Source organism: Loxodonta africana, chromosome 14, assembly GCF_030014295.1.
Source record: "Loxodonta africana isolate mLoxAfr1 chromosome 14, mLoxAfr1.hap2, whole genome shotgun sequence".
NCBI classification, from domain to species: domain Eukaryota; kingdom Metazoa; phylum Chordata; class Mammalia; order Proboscidea; family Elephantidae; genus Loxodonta; species Loxodonta africana.
Genome location: NC_087355.1, coordinates 18,989,024 through 19,007,639, shown reverse-complemented (window position 1 = coordinate 19,007,639; position 18,616 = coordinate 18,989,024). Strand labels below are relative to the sequence as shown.

Sequence of the window (18,616 nt, the reverse complement as noted above, 5' to 3'; positions counted from 1 at the left end):
TTCAGCAAAGTGGCAGGGCACAAGATCAACACACAAACATCATTTTGGTTCCTTTACACTAACAAAGAGAACTCTGACAAGGAAATCAAGAAAACAATACCATTTACAAAAGCCTCCATATAAATAAAATACCTAGGAATAAACCTAACCAGGGATGAAAAAGGCCTATACAACGAAAACTATAAAACACTACTGTAAGAAACTAAAAGAGACTTACATAAATGAAAAAAAATTCTATGCTCATGGATTGGAATACTCAACCTTGTGAAAATGTCAATATCACCCAGAGCGAGCTATTGATATAATACAATTCCAACAACATTCTTTACTGAAATGGAAAAACTAATCTCCAACTTTATATGGAAAGGAAAGAGGCTTCAATTCAAATAGCTAAAAAAATATTGAAGAAGAACAAAGTAGGAGGCCTCAGACTTCCTGACCTCAAAACACGCTACACAGACACATAATCAAAATAGCCTGGTACTGGTTCAATGACACACAGACCAACGGAATAGAATAGAGAATTCAGAAGTAAATCTATCCATCTATGGTCAGTTGATTATCAACAAGGGCTCAAAGTTCATTAAATGGAAAAAAATTGTCTTTTTAACAAATGGTGCTGGCAAAACTGGATATCAATTTGCAGAAAAATGATAACAGTATCCATACTTAACACCATACATAAAAACTAACTCAAAATGGATCAAAGACCTAAAAGTTAAAGCTAAAACATTTCCTGGAAAATGACATAGGGACAAAACTACGGGACCTAATTTTTTTTCAGTAATAGAATACCAAACACTACTTCAAATGCAGAAGCAACTGAAGACAAATTATGTAAGTGGGATCTCCTAAAAATCAAATATTTATGCTCATCAAAAGACTTCTATGGATAAAGTAAAAAGAGAACCTACAGATCAGGAAAAAATTTGGCAGCAACATATTTGACAAAGGTCTAATCTCTAAAATATATAGAAAACATCGACAACTGAATTAAAAAAGAGGACATTCAGGTTGGCTGACAAATACATGAAAAGATGCTCGTGATCATTAGCTATCATTAGCTATTAGAGAGATACAAATCAAAACTACAATGAGATACCATCTCACTCCTGCAAAAATGGCACTCATTTGAAAAAAGAAAACAACAAATGCTGGCAAGGATGGGGGAAGACTAGAACTCTTATCCACTGCCGGTGGGACTTTAAAATGGTACAACCATTATGGAAAACAGTATGGTGCTTTCTCAAAAAGCTCCAAATAGAGATACAGCCATCCCACTCCTAGGTATATACCCTAAAGATCTGGCAGCAGTGATGTGAGTAGACATATACACAGCTATGTTCATTGCAGCATTATTCATAATAGGAAAAAAGATGGAAACAACCTAAATACTTAATGACCAATGAATGGATAAACAAATTGTGCTACATACATACAACGGAATACTAAGCATCTATAAAGAATAATGATGAGTCTGCAAAACATCTTATAGCATGAATGACTCTGGAGGACATTATTATGCTGAATGAAACAAGTCAAGCACAAAAGGACAAATATTGTATGATATCCCTTCTACAGAAAGACAAAAATAGGTATACATACAAAAATCAACATTCTTTGGTGGCTACCAGGAGTGGGAGAGGGAAGGAGGGGGAATCAATCCTGGATAGTAGATGCTTGATATTTTTGGTGATGGGAACGGCAATACCAAACGGGTGTAAAGTGTGTACAACTTAACCAAGGTAAATGATGACAATAAGAAATATACAAGATTAAGGGACTTTATTAGTAAATGCTATCATATACACAATTTGGCAACAACAGCACCAACAAACCAAAAATACAGCAGTGGTTACACAGGTAGGTATATTTGCATATATGTGTGTAGCAAGGTATACGAATGTACATACATATGCATATACAGGCATATCTGTAAGCATAGATATATACATGTTTGTGCTCCCCATGTATTCGTGTATAAAATAAAGCATGAAGGGGACACAGTCATGGCTACATCCCAGACATAACCAAACACATCTCAGGATTAGTTTACTGAGTTTGAAGGCTCAGGACCATAGCCTCCGGGAACAACTCAGTCAATTGGCATAATAAAGGCTATAACGTTTATGTTCTACATTCTAGTATGTAAGTAGTGTCTGGGATCTTAAAAGCTGTGAGCAGTCTTCTAAGATACAAATATCGGTCTCTACTCATCTGGAACAAAAGAGAAAGAAGGAAAACAAAGGCTCAAAGAAGAATATAGTCTACAGGACTAATTTCCTACATGAACCACGGCCTCATCTATCCAGAGATCAGAACTAGATGGTGCCTGGCTACAATTACAGAGCGTTCTGACCAGGGATGGCATAGATGGTCCCAGAGAGAAGGTGAGAAAATTATAGAACAAAACTCTGTCTCAACAACAACAACCAAAAAAAAAAAAAAATCCAAACTTACTGAACCAGTAGAGACTAGAGGGACCCCTGAGACTACCAGTCTGAGATACTTTAAACTCTGAACTGAAACTATTCTCGGAAGTCACCTTTCAGCTAAATAACAGACTGGCTCATAAAATAAACAATATCACCCATGAGTCCTGTGCTCCTTCAAAAAGAAAAAAAAATTGTCATCCTCTATATAAGACCAAACGGCCAACATTTACTCTATTTTTTTTTTTTTATAGATGAGATGAGAAGGTCAGGGGGAGCAGGTAGCTGCATTAATGGAAGAGGAACAACCAGAATGGAAATATGGAAAATGCTGACACAATGTGGAAAATGAAACCAATATCACTGAACAATATGTATAGAAACTGTTAAACGGGAACTTAATTTGCTGTGTAAACTTTCACCAAAAACTCAATAAAATTTTTATAAAGAAAAATAGAAGTCATGCTTGACTCTTCTCTCAGGAGTCCAGAATATAATTTAGTCAGAGTGACAGTTAAGATTATGTGTCAGTTTGGCTGGGCCATGATTCTCAGTGTTTTGGCAGTTGTATAATGTCGTGATCACTTCTCTGTCAAAATCTGATACGTGATCACACCCATGATGGAATCTGCTGAGTGGTACAGGTGGGGGTGGGGCCTGTGGCAGCTCACTGCCTCCTCAGCCTTCATCTCTCCACCTTCCACTGCCTACTTCCTTTCTGCTTGCCTTGCAAAGGTTGTTGGCTTGTTCTGGATCTAGTAGCTGTCTCCTGTCTGACCTGTGGTTCTTGGGACTTGAGCTAGCAGCCTACCTTTCCATCTTGGGATTTGCCAATCTTCACGGCCTGTGAGCAAGAGTCCTGCTCCCCGACCTGCCTATCTTGGGTTTGCCAGCGCCTGGAGCTATGTGACTCAGGAGAAACCTTGTGGTCTTGCCTGCCAACCTCCGGGATTTCTCAACCATCACAGCCTGTGAGCAGGAGACCTACTCTCTGACCTGCTCATCTGCCAGCTTCTGTGGCTCCGTGAATTGGGAAAGGCCTCTATCCTGATCCAAGGACTTGGGACTTTCCAACCCCTAAATCGTGTGAGCTGTTTCACTGATATAAATCTCTCTGTATATATTTATATGCTTTACTGGTTTTTCTTCTCTAGAGAACCCACCTAAGACATTTGGTACCAGGAGTGGGGTGCTGCTCTAACAGATGCTTAAAATGTGGAAGCAGTTTTGAAACTGTGAATGGATAGAGTTGTGACAGCCACAGAGGACCAGAGCAGCAGAGAACCTGCAGCCACAGAGAAGCAGCAATAGCAGAGAACCAGCAGCAGCAGAGCCAGGAGACCAGTGCAAGATGGCACTGGAGCCGACCTATGGAGCAAGTGACCTGAGTGCCTGTGTGCAAGAGGCTTCCTGGCAGAGTGGAGTGCCTCTGGGCACTTATTGGTGGAGGTAGGCTTGCTGACCCACAGAGCCAGAGAGCTGAGTGCCTGTGTGCAGCAGGCTTCCTGATGGAGTAGGGTGCATCCAGGCACCTCCCAGTAGAGCGACAGAGCTTTGGAATACTTGCCCCAGCAAAGCAGATGTGGGCGTGAGGCCTGAAGAGCCAAGAGACCAAAAAACCAGGAAGCAGAAGCTGAAAAGACAAGGAACACAAGAAGCTGAGCTGTCTCAGTCTCAGAAGGTATGGCCAGGACCTCTGGGGTTTCAAAGGGTGGAGCCATGGTCTCTGGTGTTTCTAAGAGTGGTGTTGCCACTCAGATGGACTAGGAGAATGATGTGCCTAAAGCTGAGGGAGCAGAGTTGCTGTCCCAGTGGGCCTGGAAAGTGGAGCTGAAGCCCAAGGCCGAAGGGCCTCCACTCAGAATGTGGAGAGTGTGACCAACATCTAGAGTATGGAGGGCAGAGCTATTGTGTAAATGCTCTAGAGAACAGAGGATTATTTTCAAAGTCTTGAGGGCTAATAAAATGTGTTCTACTGATTTGCTTGCTGCCTGTTATCTCTTCTTTCTCTCCAGTTTCTCCCATTTTTAAATGGAAATGCCTAGCTTGTGCCTGTTCTGCCACTACACCTTTGGAACCAGATAACTTGTATTCTAGGTTTCCCAGATAAAGAGGAATTTTTGGCTTTTGGACTTGGAGTTAAGACTTCTGCTATGATATGATGGGATGAATGTATTTTGCATGTTACAAGGATGTGATTTTTGGGGGCCCAAAGAGTGGAAGGTCATGGATTGAATTATGTCCTCCCAAAAATGTGTGTGTCAACTTGTGGTCAGGCCATGATTCCCAGTACTGTGTGCTTGTCCTCCACTTTGTGATTTTCCTATGTGTTATAAATCATAATCTCTGCCTGTGGTTAAAAGAATTAGGGTGGAATTGTAACACCACCCTTACTCAGGTCACTTCCCCGATCCAGTGTAAACAGATGTGGCCTGCACCACCTTTTATCTCTCAAGATAAAAGGAAAAGGAAGCAGACAGACAGTTGGGGACTATATACTATATACCACCAAGAAAGCAGTACCAAGAGCAGAGTGCATCCTTTGGACACAGGGTCCTTGCGCCTGAGAAGCTCTCGACCAGGGGAAGATTGAGGACAAGGACCTTCTTCCAGAGTTGACAGAAAGAGAAAGCCTTCCCCTGGAGCTGACGCCTTGAATTTGGACTTCTAGCCTACTTTACCATGAGGAAATAAATTTCTCTTTCTTAAAGCCATCCACTTGTGGTATTTCTGTTACGGCAGTACTAGATGACTAAGACAGTCAACTAATGCTTAAAAAAAACTTAAGACTACTTAATTATAGTACAAAAGCATTATTATTTAAAAGCAAGAGCTAATATGACTCTATGGTCATTAAAAAATTTCTCTCCCCAATCCTTTCCTATTCATCCAAATCAAATTCTGTGTGAGTCCCTGGTATAAATTTGGGGCAAGAAATCCAGTTCTGTCATAGGAGATGGGAGAAAAATGATACTAACCCAAAGTTTATCATCACTCTTTAAGTTTAATTCAAATATGCATGTATTCTTCTATTCAAATGGGGCATCCAGGCAGGATTTCACCACTTTCTTCATTTCACAGCATAACACCTCGACTCATAACATAGAGGAAAGTGAAACTTAAAAGAACTTTTCAAAGCAAATATTAGAGGGAGATCTTCATGGACTGAGTTTTCTGGGTAAAGGGCTCAACCAGGATTGCAGAAAACATTTCTCTTTATTGGACAATCAAACTTACAAAAACTAGGAGGAAAATTGACACACTAACATTTTCAATAAATAGTTCTGGTTATTATTATGACTAAATGAAAGCAAAATGAAAGTTGACATTCTCTATTTTATATTTAAGAACTAAATATCTACCAGTGAATAAAGTTAAAGGTCTAGTGGGTTTCATAAGTCTGGTATTAAAAATAAAATTGCCCTCATTGACAGCTGAAATGGATCTGGCATTTCACAAAAGAAGGTAAATGGGTTTTTAAAAATGCTTTTCTTCCCCTTATACAGGGCACCTCAACTATTTAAATAACTTAAAAGTTATTTCTCAAATAGAATCAATCTTCTCTATGCCTGAAGCACATTAATGAGTATTCTGAATTTCCCCTCCCTCCAGCCAAGTGATAAGTCAAAGCAAAGAACCCCTGAAAGCTATTACATTGTAGAAAATACAATTTTCTCCTTGAGAAAGAATAGTTACTGGTTGCCAGCTGCTAAATTTAACATAAAAAATATCAAATTACTGTTGCTATGCTATGCATAAGAAAAATTCTTCTGTCATGGTCAGCTAATAGCAGTCACAAAAAGTTTTTTAGCTCTGTCACATTTCAATTTATGAGTATGTATTTAAATCAGCTATCACAAACTCATAAAAGCCACACCTCCAACTTCCTTGTAGAAGTTTTCATTTTTATTTTGCTTTTCATCCACTTGGTTGGTATTACAAAAAAAAAAAAAAGTTATTCTGAATATACTTTTTCTAATAAACATGATCAGGACGTTGCAACGTTATCCCCACCTCTACCAGCTTGCTGACAATTAAGGTAAATCTCCCTCACCATTCTGAGCATGACAGATCTGAGTAAAATGAGAGAAAATGGACTTTCAAATTCACAAGTCATAATAGTTTCAAAAATTAAGCCAAGAAATAGTTAGTAATTATATTCAATCATAATTTCCAACTCCAGATGTAAATAGTTCTAAACCAGTATTTCTCTGATTACATTTCACGTTAACTCTGCCTTGTATATTCTATTATGCTTTTAAGAGTTTTCTTCTCCTTATTGCCTAACTACCCCTCTCTGGCAAATCAGAATTCCTTCTTCCCAAATTCTTGACTCCACTCACACCCTGTCAAATATTATAGCAGTTCTTGATCAACAGCTTATCTCCTTCAAATTATTTCTTTATTTAGTTAAATGTGAAGAAAAAATCTAAACCGAAACCCACCAGCAAGTCTAACACTGTCATTTCAACAAAAAAAAAAATTAATTTTTATCCTCTGTGGAACCCAACAAGATTCGCCATATGAAATTACTAAGAGTTATTACATCAAAATCATGCACTTGGACTTATTTTGCCTTCACTTTTTAATTACTGGCCATATTCAGAATCTTAGAAGACATCTCATCTCACCTTCCTGCAGGGCTAGAGCTGCTGTCTTCACTTTCCCACTGTTCATTCTTACTTCTTGGAATTGGGGGCTGCAGCATTTCCGCAGCTAATGGATCGGCATCATTTTCTTCTCGACCAATCCATTCTCCAATCACACGGGGTCGCAGAAGAGATGAATTAAAAGCCAATGTTTCCTGAAGAGGAAAAAAGAATGTGTTGTTGTAGTGTTTATTCCTGTTAACAGGATACCAGGGAAATAATCTTGTCTGGAGTTTTGGCTGCTTGATCGAATCCACATGCTTCCCCTTTTCTTTCTGAATCGACTTAAAACTAAAGTTCTCTCAATCTCTACCAGATGACTTACTCTGAGTAATTTACGTTAATTACTAAAGGTCACTAGGAGAGGAACCAGGAGTGAAATCTGATTTGGATCTTCAGGCTGAATGTGTGCATGAAGAGGAGCAGGAAGAGCACCTGTGGCACAGTGAGCACTGCACAGCCCCTACAGGGAAGGAGCTTGGCGTTGACCAGAAATGGAAAATGATTTCTCAGTACGAGTCTAGAGTGGGACCAGGAGTCAGGAGCAAGGGGACACAGGACTGGCAACGTACATTGTCCCCAGTTCAAAAGCATTTTGGACTTTTAGGAATCCACTAGGAGGTCTGAAGCAGGACAACAGCAATGGCAGGTATGATGTGCTAATTCAAGTTATTTGAAAGTAATCTTTTTTCACAGGCTTGGATACGATGCAGTTATTTAAATAATATTGTACGAGAATACTGAATGCATATAATTGCTAAGGATATTTTGGTAAGTGGAAAAAGTGTAGGTTAAAAAAAGCAGTATCAGTAGTATAATCCAATTTTTGTTTAAAAAATTCATATGGGTGTATATATGCCATTCCTTCACTTATTCATTCACTTCCTCATTTTCCAATATTATTAGGACCTACTGTAAGCCAGGTACTGCTTGATAAGCTGGGGAAACAATGGTGTACAAAATTATAATTTTAATAGTGGTTTTATCTGGATGGGAGGACTACAGGTAATTTTTATTTCTTTTTGCATTTCTCTATTTTTAAAAAGTCTATGATAAACATGTACTTGTATTATAATGAGAAAAAAACATATTTTTTAAAACTTCTTGATCTGAGCAACACAGGCACTGCTCAAATTAATTATAATTTTTAATATTATAAGGGTCTTGAACAATTCCTTAAAAACTCAAACCTTGTCTTATGAGTCTTTTACAAGTCACAAAAACAATCAAATACAACACACGATATACATGCAATACCACAAAATAGATAATTTACAATTACCATACAAATAGTGAAATATAATTTAGAACTTATTTGAAGAGTATTTATCCAAGCAATAAAAATGCAGCCAATAAAGGTTTAACAGTGTTCGTATGACTTAGCAGCTAATCGGAACTCCTCCCGTGTGTATGTTCCAAGAGTCAGGAAATCAAGGTAGCACAAGGGCATTCAGCTGTGAAGTCGCGCAATTAAATTACTGTTTTAAAATAACCGAATAGGCATACGCATCTGCCAAAAGTCTGCATTACCTGAAATACAAGGATTAACATTAAGAACAATATTGTTAAATTTTAAATCCGTATTTACTTTTAAAACTGGATTAGGGAAGCGAGAGTTGCAGAATCAACAAATTTATAAACACACAGCTTCAATCAGTTGCAGCCTGTGTGGCTTTGAAATGTTACTTTTTCTCCGAATTTCATCGTCTTCAACCGTAAAATAGCCATGATGGGAATAACAGGACCTATTGTATGAAATTAATTAGGAGGTAACTCAGTTAAACCATAACATTCTGTGCACAGAAAGTGAATGTACTCCGTTTTTATTAGTTGCGGTAAAGTCAAACACAAGTATTTCAGGAAGCAGATTGTATTCAAATCACTTCATCTGTGTAATACGTCTGAAAAAATGGTAAACGTAATTGCTTCAATGGGCAAGATGGGGGTTAACAGACAACTGGATGTTAATATGGCGTTATGGATTGAACTGTGTCCCCCAAAAATATCTGTCAACTTGGCTGGGCCATGATTCCCAGTATTTTGTGATTGTCTACCATTTTGTCATCTGATGGGACTTTCCTGTGGTAAATCCTGTATCTATGATGTTAATGAGGTGGGATTAGCAGCAGTTATGTTAATGAGGCAGGACTCAATCTACAAGGTTGTGGGTTTTTTGTTTTTTTTTTTTTAACTTTTAGTGAGCTTCAAGTGAACGTTTACAAATCAAGTCAGACTGTCACATATAAGTTTATATACACCTTACTCCATACTCCCACTTGCTCTCCCCCTAATGAGTCAGCCCTTTCAGTCTCTCCTTTCGTGACAATTTTGCCAGCTTCCAACTCTCTCTATCCTCCCATCCCCCCTCCAGACAGGAGATGCCAACACAGTCTCAAGTGTCTACCTGATACAAGTAGCTCACTCTTCGTCAGCACCTCTCTCCTACCCACTGTCCAGTCCCTTTCATGTCTGATGAGTTGTCTTCGGGAATGGTTCCTGTCCTGGAACAACAGAAGGTTTGGGGACCATGACCGTCAGGATTCCTCTAGTCTCAGTCAGACCATTAAGTATGGTCTTTTTGTGAGAATTTGGGGTCTGCATCCCACTGATCTCCTGCTCCCTCAGGGGTTCTCTGTTGTGCTCCCTGTCAGGGCAGTCATCGAATGTGGCCGGGCACCAACTATTTCTTCTGGTCTCAGGATGATGTAAGTCTCCGGTTCATGTGGCCCTTTTCTGTCTCTTGGGCTCATAGTTACCGTGTGACCTTGGTGTTCTTCATTCTCCTTTGATCCAGATGGGTTGAGACCAATTGATGCATCTTAGATGGCTGCTTGTTAGCATTTAAGACCCCAGATGCCACAGTTCAAAGTGGGATGCAGAATGTTTTCATAATAGAATTATTTTGCCAATTGACTTAGAAGTCCCCTTAAACCATGGTCCCCAAACCCCCACCCTTGCTCCGCTGACCTTTGAAGCATTCAGTTTATCCTGGAAACTTCTTTGCTTCTGGCCCAGTCCAGTTGAGCTGCCCTTCCATGTAGTGAGTATTGTCCTTCTCTTCACCTAAAGTAGTTCTTATCTACTAACTAATCAATAAAAAACCCTCTCCCACCCTTCCTCCCTCCCCACCTCATAACCACAAAAGTATGTGTTCTTCTCAGTTTATACTATTTCTCAAGATCTTATACTAGTGGTCTTACACAATATTTGTCCTTTTGCCTCTGACTAATTTCACTCAGCATAATGCCTTCCAGGTTCCTCCATGTTATGAAATGTTTGACAGATTCGTCACTGTTCTTTATCGATGCGTAGTATTCCACTGTGTGAATATACCACAATTTATTTATCCATTCATCCGTTGATGGACACCTTGGTTGCTTCCAGCTTTTTGCTATTGTAAACAGAGCTGCAATAAACACGGGTGTGCATACATCTGTTTGTGTGAAGGCTCTTATTTCTCTAGGGTATATTCCAAGGAGTGGGATTTCTGGGTTGTATGGTAGTTCTATTTCTAACTGTTTAAGATAACGCCAGATAGATTTCCAAAGTGGTTGTACCATTTTACATTCCCACCAGCAGTGTATAAGAGTTCCAATCTCTCCACAGCCTCTCCAACATTTATTATTTTGTGTTTTTTGGATTAATGCCAGCCTTGTTGGAGTGAGATGGAATCTCATTGTAGTTTTCATTTGCATTTCTCTAATGGCTAATGATCGAGAGCATTTTCTCATGTATCTGTTAGCTGCCTGAATATCTTCTTTAGTGAAGTGCATGTTAATATCTTTTGCCCACTTCTTGACTGGGTTGTTTGTCTTTTTGTGGTTGAGTTTTGACAGAATCATATAGATTTTAGAGATCAGGCACTGGTTGGAGATGTCATAGCTAAAAATTCTTTCCCAGTCTATAGGTGGTCTTTTTACTCTTTTGGTGAAGTCTTTAGATGAGCATAGGTGTTGGGTTTTTAGGAGCTCCCAGTTATCTGGTTTCTCTTCGTCATTTTTGGTAATGTTTTGTATTCTGTTTATGCCTTGTATTAGGGCTCCTAGGGTTGTCCTTATTTTTTCTTCCATGATCTTTATCGTTTTAGTCTTTATGTTTAGGTCTTTGATCCACTTGGAGTTAGTTTTTGTGCATGGTGTGAGGTATGGGTCCTGTTTCATTTTTTTGCAAATGGACATCCAGTTATGCCAGCACCATTTGTTAAAAAGACTATCTTTACCCCAATTAACTGACACTGGGCCTTTGTCAAATATCAGCTGCTCATATGTGGATGGATTTATACCTGGGTTCTCAATTCTGTTCCATTGGTCTATGTGCCTGTGTGCCTGTTGTTGTACCAGTACCAGGCTGTTTTGACTACTATGGCTGTATAATAGGTTCTGAAATAAGGTAGAGTGAGGCCTCCCACTTTCTTCTTATTTTTCAGTAGCGCTTTACTTATCCGAGGCTTCTTTCCCTTCCATATGAAGTTGGTGATTTGTTTCTCCATCACATTAAAAAATGACGTTGGCATTTGGATCGGAAGTGCATTGTATGTATAGATGGCTTTTGGTAGAATAGACATTTTTACTATGTTAAGTCTTCCTATCCATGAGCAAGGTATGTTTTCCACTTAAGTAGGTCCTTTTTAGTTTCTTGTAGTAGTACTTTGTAGTTGTCTTTTACATCTTTGGTAAGATTTATTCCTAAGTATTTTATCTTCTTGGGGGCTACTGTGAATGGTATTGATTTGGTTATTTCCTCTTCGATGTTCTTTTTGTTGATGTAGAGGAATCCAAGTGATTTTTGTATGTTTATCTTATAACCTGAGACTCTGCCAAACTCTCCTATTAGTTTCAGTGTTTTCTGGAGGATTCCTTAGGGTTTTCTGTGTGTAAGATCATGTCATCTGCAAATAGAGATAATTTTACTTCCTCCTTGCCAATCCGGATGCCCTTTATTTCTTTCTCTAGCCTAATCGCTCTGGCTAGGACCTCTAGCACAATGTTGAATAAGAGCGGTGATAAAGGGCATCCTTGTCTGGTTCCCGTTCTTAAGGGAAATGCTTTCAGGTTCTCTCCATTTAGAGTGATGTTGGCTGTTGGCTATGTATAAAAAATTATGTTGAGGAATTTTCCTTCAATTCCTATTTTGGTGAGAGTTTTTATCATAAATGGGTGTTGGACTTTGTCAAATGCCTTTTCTGCATCAACTGATAAGATCATGTGGTTTTTGTCTTTTGTTTTATTTATATGGTGGATTACATTAATGGTTTTTCTAATATTAAACCAGCCTTGCGTACCTGGTATAAATCCCACTTGGTCATGGTGGATTATTTTTTTTGATATGTTGTTGAATTCTATTGGCTAGAATTTTGTTGAGGATTTTTGCATCTATGTTCATGAGGGATATAGGTCTGTAATTTTCCTTTTTTGTGATGTCTTTACCTGGTTTTGGTATCAGGGAGATGGTGGCTTCATAGAATGAGTTAGGTAGTATTCCGTCATTTTCTATGCTTTGAAATACCTTTAGTAGTAGTGGTGTTAACTCTTCTCTGAAAGTTTGGTAGAACTCTGCAGTATAGCCATCCGGGCCAGGGCTTTTTTTTTGTTGGGAGTTTTTTGATTACCTTTTCAATCTCTTTTTTTGTTATGGGTCTATTTAGTTGTTCTACTTCTGATTGTGTTAGTTTAGGTAGGTAGTGTTTTTCCAGGAATTCATCCATTTCTTCTGGGTTTGCAAATTTGTTAGAGTACAATTTTTCGTAATAATCTGATATGATTATTTTAATTTCAGTTGGGTCTGTTGTGATGTGGCCCATCTCACTTCTTATTCAGGTTATTTGTTTCCTGTATTTCTTTAGTCAGTCTGGCCAATGGTTTATCAATTTTGTTAATTTTTTCAAAGAACCAGCTTTTGGCTTTGTTAATTCTTTCAATGGTTTTTCTGTTCTCTAATTCATTTAGTTCAGTTCTAATTTTTATTATTTGTTTTCTTCTGGTGCCTGATGGATTCTTTTGTTGCTCACTTTCTATTTGTTCAAGTTGTAGGGACAGTTCTCTGATTTTGGCTCTTTCTTCTTTTTGTATGTGTGCATTTATCGATATAAATTGGCCTCTGAGCACCGCTTTTGCTGTGTCCCAGAGGTTTTGATAGGAAGTTTTTTCATTCTCGTTGCATTCTATGAATTTCCTTATTCCCTCCTTAATGTCTTCTATAACCCAGTCTTTTTTCAGGAGGGTATTGTTCAGTTTCCAAGTATTTGATTTCTTTTCCCTAATTTTTCTGTTATTGATTTCCACTTTTATGGCCTTGTGGTCTGAGAAGATGGTTTGTAATATTTCGATGTTTTGGATTCTGCAAAGGTTTGTTTTATGACCTAATATGTGGTCTATTCTAGAGAATGTTCCATGTGCGCTAGAAAAAAAAGTATACTTTGCAGCAGTTGGGTGGAAAGTTCTGTACAAGTCAATGAGGTCAAGTTGGTTGATTGTAGTAATTAGGTCTTCCGTGTCTCTATTGAGCTTCTTACTGAATGTCCTGTTCTTCTCCAAAAGTGGTGTGTTGAAGTCTCCTACTATAATTGTGGAGGTGTCTATCTCACTTTTCAGTTCTGTTAAAATTTGTTTTATGTATCTTGGAGCCCTGTCATCGGGTGCATAAATATTTAACATGGTTATATCTTCCTGATCAATTGTCCCTTTTATCATTATGTAGTGTCCTTCCTTATCCTTTGTGGTGGATTTAACTTTAAAGTCTATTTTGTCAGAAATTAATATTGCTACTCCTGCTCTTTTTTGCTTATTGTTTGCTTGATATATTTTTTCCATCCTTTGAGTTTTAGTTTGTTTGTGTCTCTAAGTCTAAGGTGTGTCTCTTGTAGGCAGCATATAGACGGATCGTGTTTCTTTATCCAGTCTGAGACTCTCTGTCTCTTTATTGGTGCATTTAGTCCATTTACATTCAGCGTAATTATAGATAAGTTAATTTTTTTATTTGTTTAGCGTTGTCATTTTGATGCCTTTTTATGTGTGTTGTTGACAATTTCATTTTTCCACTTACTTTTTTGTGCTGAGACTTTTTTCTTTGTAAATGATAAGGTTGTGTTTTAAGCCAATCTCTTTTAAGATACAAAACAGAAAAGAGAACAGAGAGACATAGGGACCTCATGACACCAAGAAAGCAGCACCAGGAGCAAAGTGTGTCCTTTGGACCTGGGGTTCCTGTGCTGAGAGGCAGCTTGATCCGGGGAAAGAGTGGTGACAAGGATCATCCCCCACAACCAACAGAGAGAGAGAGAGGGCCTTCCCCTGGAGCTGGCACCCTGAATTTAGACTTCTAGACTATTACACTGTGAGAGAATAAATCCGTTTGTTAAAGCCATCGACTTGTGGTATTTCTATTATAGCAGCACTAGATGACGAAGACATATTTAGATGACGAAGACATATGGACAGAGTAAAAGAACAGGAAATTGATGATACAGATTTTCCTCCTATAAAGTATTAGTTTACAGGTTGTACCTTAAACAGGTTGGATAATTAGTCCAATCTTATCAATCGTATTTATATAACAGGGCAGAATTGGGCTTGGAGAATTGCCTTGCTATTGTATTTGCTCAAGAGTGGATAACAAGAATTGGGACAAAGAAATTGCTTATTACAACAACAGAAATGAGTGGGTTTAGGCACTGCAAATGAAAAGAAAAAATAGGATATAGGGTTGAGTATGATAAAAAAGTTGAGAAGTGTAGAGAATCAGAAATAACTTTTTGGTTTCATACTAAGAAATTAGATACAATGATGCCACTGCTGTTAGAAAGTAGAGCACACAGAGAAGGAGAAATGGTTTGGTATTCAGCATATTTAACTCCTGCTGGCAGCAGAAATTCAGTGAGAAACAGTTGACGGGCAATGTAAATACAAAGAGCTGCAAACAGGGTCAGAGGAGTTAGGAAGTGAATATTTTACAGGTAGAAAAACAAGCCTCTACTATGTTTATTTTTCCTAAAGTACAAAGCTCTGATTATACCTACCATTCTAATATTGATGAAAAGATGAAGGCAAAGTGTACTTTCATTTTTGAAGATGTTATAGCTCTACAAATTCTTGAATATAGTCTATTTACTTGTAATAGATTAGAATGGCATATTTTTCTTTGAGGAAACCCTGGTGGTGTAGTGGTTAAGTGCTATGCCTGCTAACGAATAGGTCAGCAGTTCAAATCCACCAGGCACTCCTCGGAAACTCTATGGGGCAGTCCTACTCTGTCCTATAGGGTCTCTATGAATTGGAATGGACTCAGTGGCAAAGGGTTTGGGTTATATTCCTTACATTTTAGTTAAGCCAAGTAAATGTATTTTCATAAATCTTTATGAAAGTATTTCATTGAAGAGAGACATTCTTAACACCGCATATAATACACACCAAAAGATCAGTTTATGGAAAAAGAAATTTAAAAATTGTACACTGAATGCAAAATGTTTCTAAAATTATTTTCAAGTACATGGGTAAATAATTCATTTAAAATTTCAGGGATAAACTTTGAAAACCCTAATTATTCTTTAGAAATATATAAATATATTTGCAAACATTCATTTGTTTTAAAGTCAGGGAATAACTTTCTAAAGTAGAAATGAGAAACTGCAGGAAGAATTAGACTAGACTACAAATGAAATTTCTCATATAAATGTATCAATGAAATTTCTCATATAAATGTATCACAATATTGGAATTTGGTTCAAGTTTTCAAGTAACAGAGACGTCGCCTAAATGCAGTACTTTTTAACAGCCTCTTTTACCAACATTAAGGTTACTGTGAAAAAGCTTAAATTACATCACTTAATTTGTGTAACTTAAATTAGATGTAAAATAAATTTCAGTCATACAAAATAAGATTGTTAGATTGCTATATAGTTGATTTTTTTCTACTTTCTAAAATAATTCGTGAACAAAAACAGGAATAATAACAATAAGATGTATCCAAATGCATTTAGCAGAGTTATATGTGTTCTGTTTTATACACAATTCTCAGACTTACACATGAACAGCAACTGCAATTATTTGATAAAGTTTTTTTAAAGAGTAATTCTTCTATATTAAACTTTTTCCTTTTTCCTAGTAACGAATTTTAATATCCTATAAAATTATGAATTATTTCTATTTGTAATTGTTCATCTTTTCATACTAGAATGTAAGCTCCACGAGGTCAGGAGACATTAGTCTGCTTTTTTTTTTTTTAATTAGCTTGAACACTGCCTGACACACAATACAAACTCTGTATGAACCTGGAGGTATATTTTTTAATACAATAAGCATCTTAATTGCCTCAAACGCTCCTAAAGTTCTTTCTCCCACATTTTCAGATTGAATATTCTTTCAATTGCCTCCTTATGCAACAAAAATATTGAAATGTAATTTATATAGAAATTAGCCCACTCAAGAGTAAACATTTTTCATTGCTAATGATTGAAATATTTAAAATCTCTCCTATATATACATATATATGCGTGTGTGTGTGTGTTCATGTATTGACACAGTGGTTAAGCATTTGGATGCCAAGTGTGTTCCTCTCTTTTGGTTTTCTAACTCCAGATCTTTGCACCTTTCATTATAATATTTTACTTTGTCTTCTTGAGCCTCCCTTTGAAACCTTTTATTCAGCTCTTTTACTTCATCTTTTCTTCCATTCACTTTAGCTAGTCTATGTTCAAGAGCAATTTAGAGTCTCTTCTGACATCTATTTTGGCCTTTTCTTTCTTTCCTGTCTTTTTAACGACATTTTATGTGTGATGTACTTGATGTCATCTCACAACTCTTCTAGTCTTCAGACATTAGTGTTCAGTGTGTCAATCTATTTGTCCACTGCAGTATCACTACGGTTTGGTGCCTTACAAAGACCAAAATATGTGTCTCATTTCATGTGATTCCCAAATAAAAACAAAGTAAAGTATATTGTGTCTTTATACCACATACCTTGTAGCAGTCCTAAAATGAGACAACTTCCATTTTGACTGGATGTTGATAACAAATGAACCCTCTTCTTATAATTTTACATATGTTTGGGAGAATTTTTTCACAGACTTACTTCTGGCTCTAACCATTTTAAATTTCTTTTGTCTTCACGGCCCACATATGTACACTGTTGGGTGCTTTAGGACATGTTCATATCTTTGTATATCCTCTTGCCCTGGATCTTTGTGACACAACTATCAAATGTCTTGGCACAGTGGGTGGTAGGACTATTCCTGCAATCTACTCCTACACCAAGTTGGCCAGCAATAACTTAAGCAAGAAGCAACTGTGAATAACATAAATATATGCTACAAACCCCAACTAAATGTATTCCCTGGTCAACTTTCCTTTGCTAATCCCAGATACACCCATAGCCCCTCCAGAGTTATACAACACAACAGAATTTTGAGAGAGATGGAGTTGGACTTAAAATATTTAGTGATCTTAGTGATCTGACTACAGTTATAACATCTCACTTTTGCAAATTTCACGAATGACTATTTGAACACATTTCAAGGTTGTTGTTGTTGTTGTTAGGTGCCCTTGAGTTGGTTCTGACTCATAGTGGCCCTATGTACAACAGAACAAAACAGGACTGATCCCTCCTGACAACATGTCCAAAGTATGTAAGATGTAGTCTCACCGTCCTGCTTCTAAGGAGCATTCGGTTGTACTTATTCCAAGGCAGATTTGTTCGTTCTTTTGGCAGTCCATAGTACATTCAATATTCTTTGCCAACATCACATTCAAAGGCATCAATTCTTTGGTCTTCCTTACTCATCATCCAGCTTTCACATGCATATGATGCAACTGAAAATACCATGGCTTGGGTCAGGCTCACCTTAGTCTTCAAAGTGATATCTTTGCTTCTCAATACTTTAAAGAGGTCCTTTGCAGCAGATTTACCCAATACAATGCATCATTTGATTTCTTGACGGCGGCTTCCATGTCTGTTGATCGTGGATCCAAGTAAAATGAAATCCTTGACAACTTCAGCCTTTTCTCTGTTTATCATGATGTTGCTCATTGGTCCAGTTATGAGGATTTTTGTTTTATGTTGAGGTGCAATCCATACTGAAGGCTGTGTTCTTTGATCTTCATTAGTAAGTGCTTCAAGTCCTTTTCATTTTCAGCAAGGTCGTGTCATCTGCATAATGCAGGTTGTTTGAGTCTTCCTCCAATCCTGATGTCCCATTCTTCTTCATATAGTCCAGCTTCTTGTACTATTTGCTCAGCATACAGATTGAATAGGTATGGTGAAAGGATGCAACCCTGATGCACACCTTTCCTGACTTTAAACCAATCTGTTTCTCCTTGTTCTGTCCAAACAGCTGCCTCTTGATCTATGTAAAGGTTCCTCATGAGCACAATTAAGTGTTCTGGAATTCCCATTCTTTGCAATGTTATCCATAATTTGTTATGATCCACACAGTCGAATGCCTTTGCATAGTCAATAAAACACAGGTAAACATCCTTCTGGTATTCTCTGCTTTCAGCCAGGATCCATCTGACATCAGCAATGATATCCCTGGTTCCACATCCT

General features: G+C 37.7%; 1 protein-coding gene across 1 annotated transcript in view; it reads right to left on the bottom strand.

Moving 5' to 3' along the window:
• The window catches only part of C14H8orf34 (chromosome 14 C8orf34 homolog), a 515,144-nt gene that overhangs the window by 296,605 nt on the left and 199,923 nt on the right, over positions 1 to 18,616 (bottom strand). The window contains 1 exon segment of the mRNA XM_064267783.1: positions 7,064 to 7,236. Coding sequence (XP_064123853.1) covers positions 7,064 to 7,236 — 173 coding nt within the window.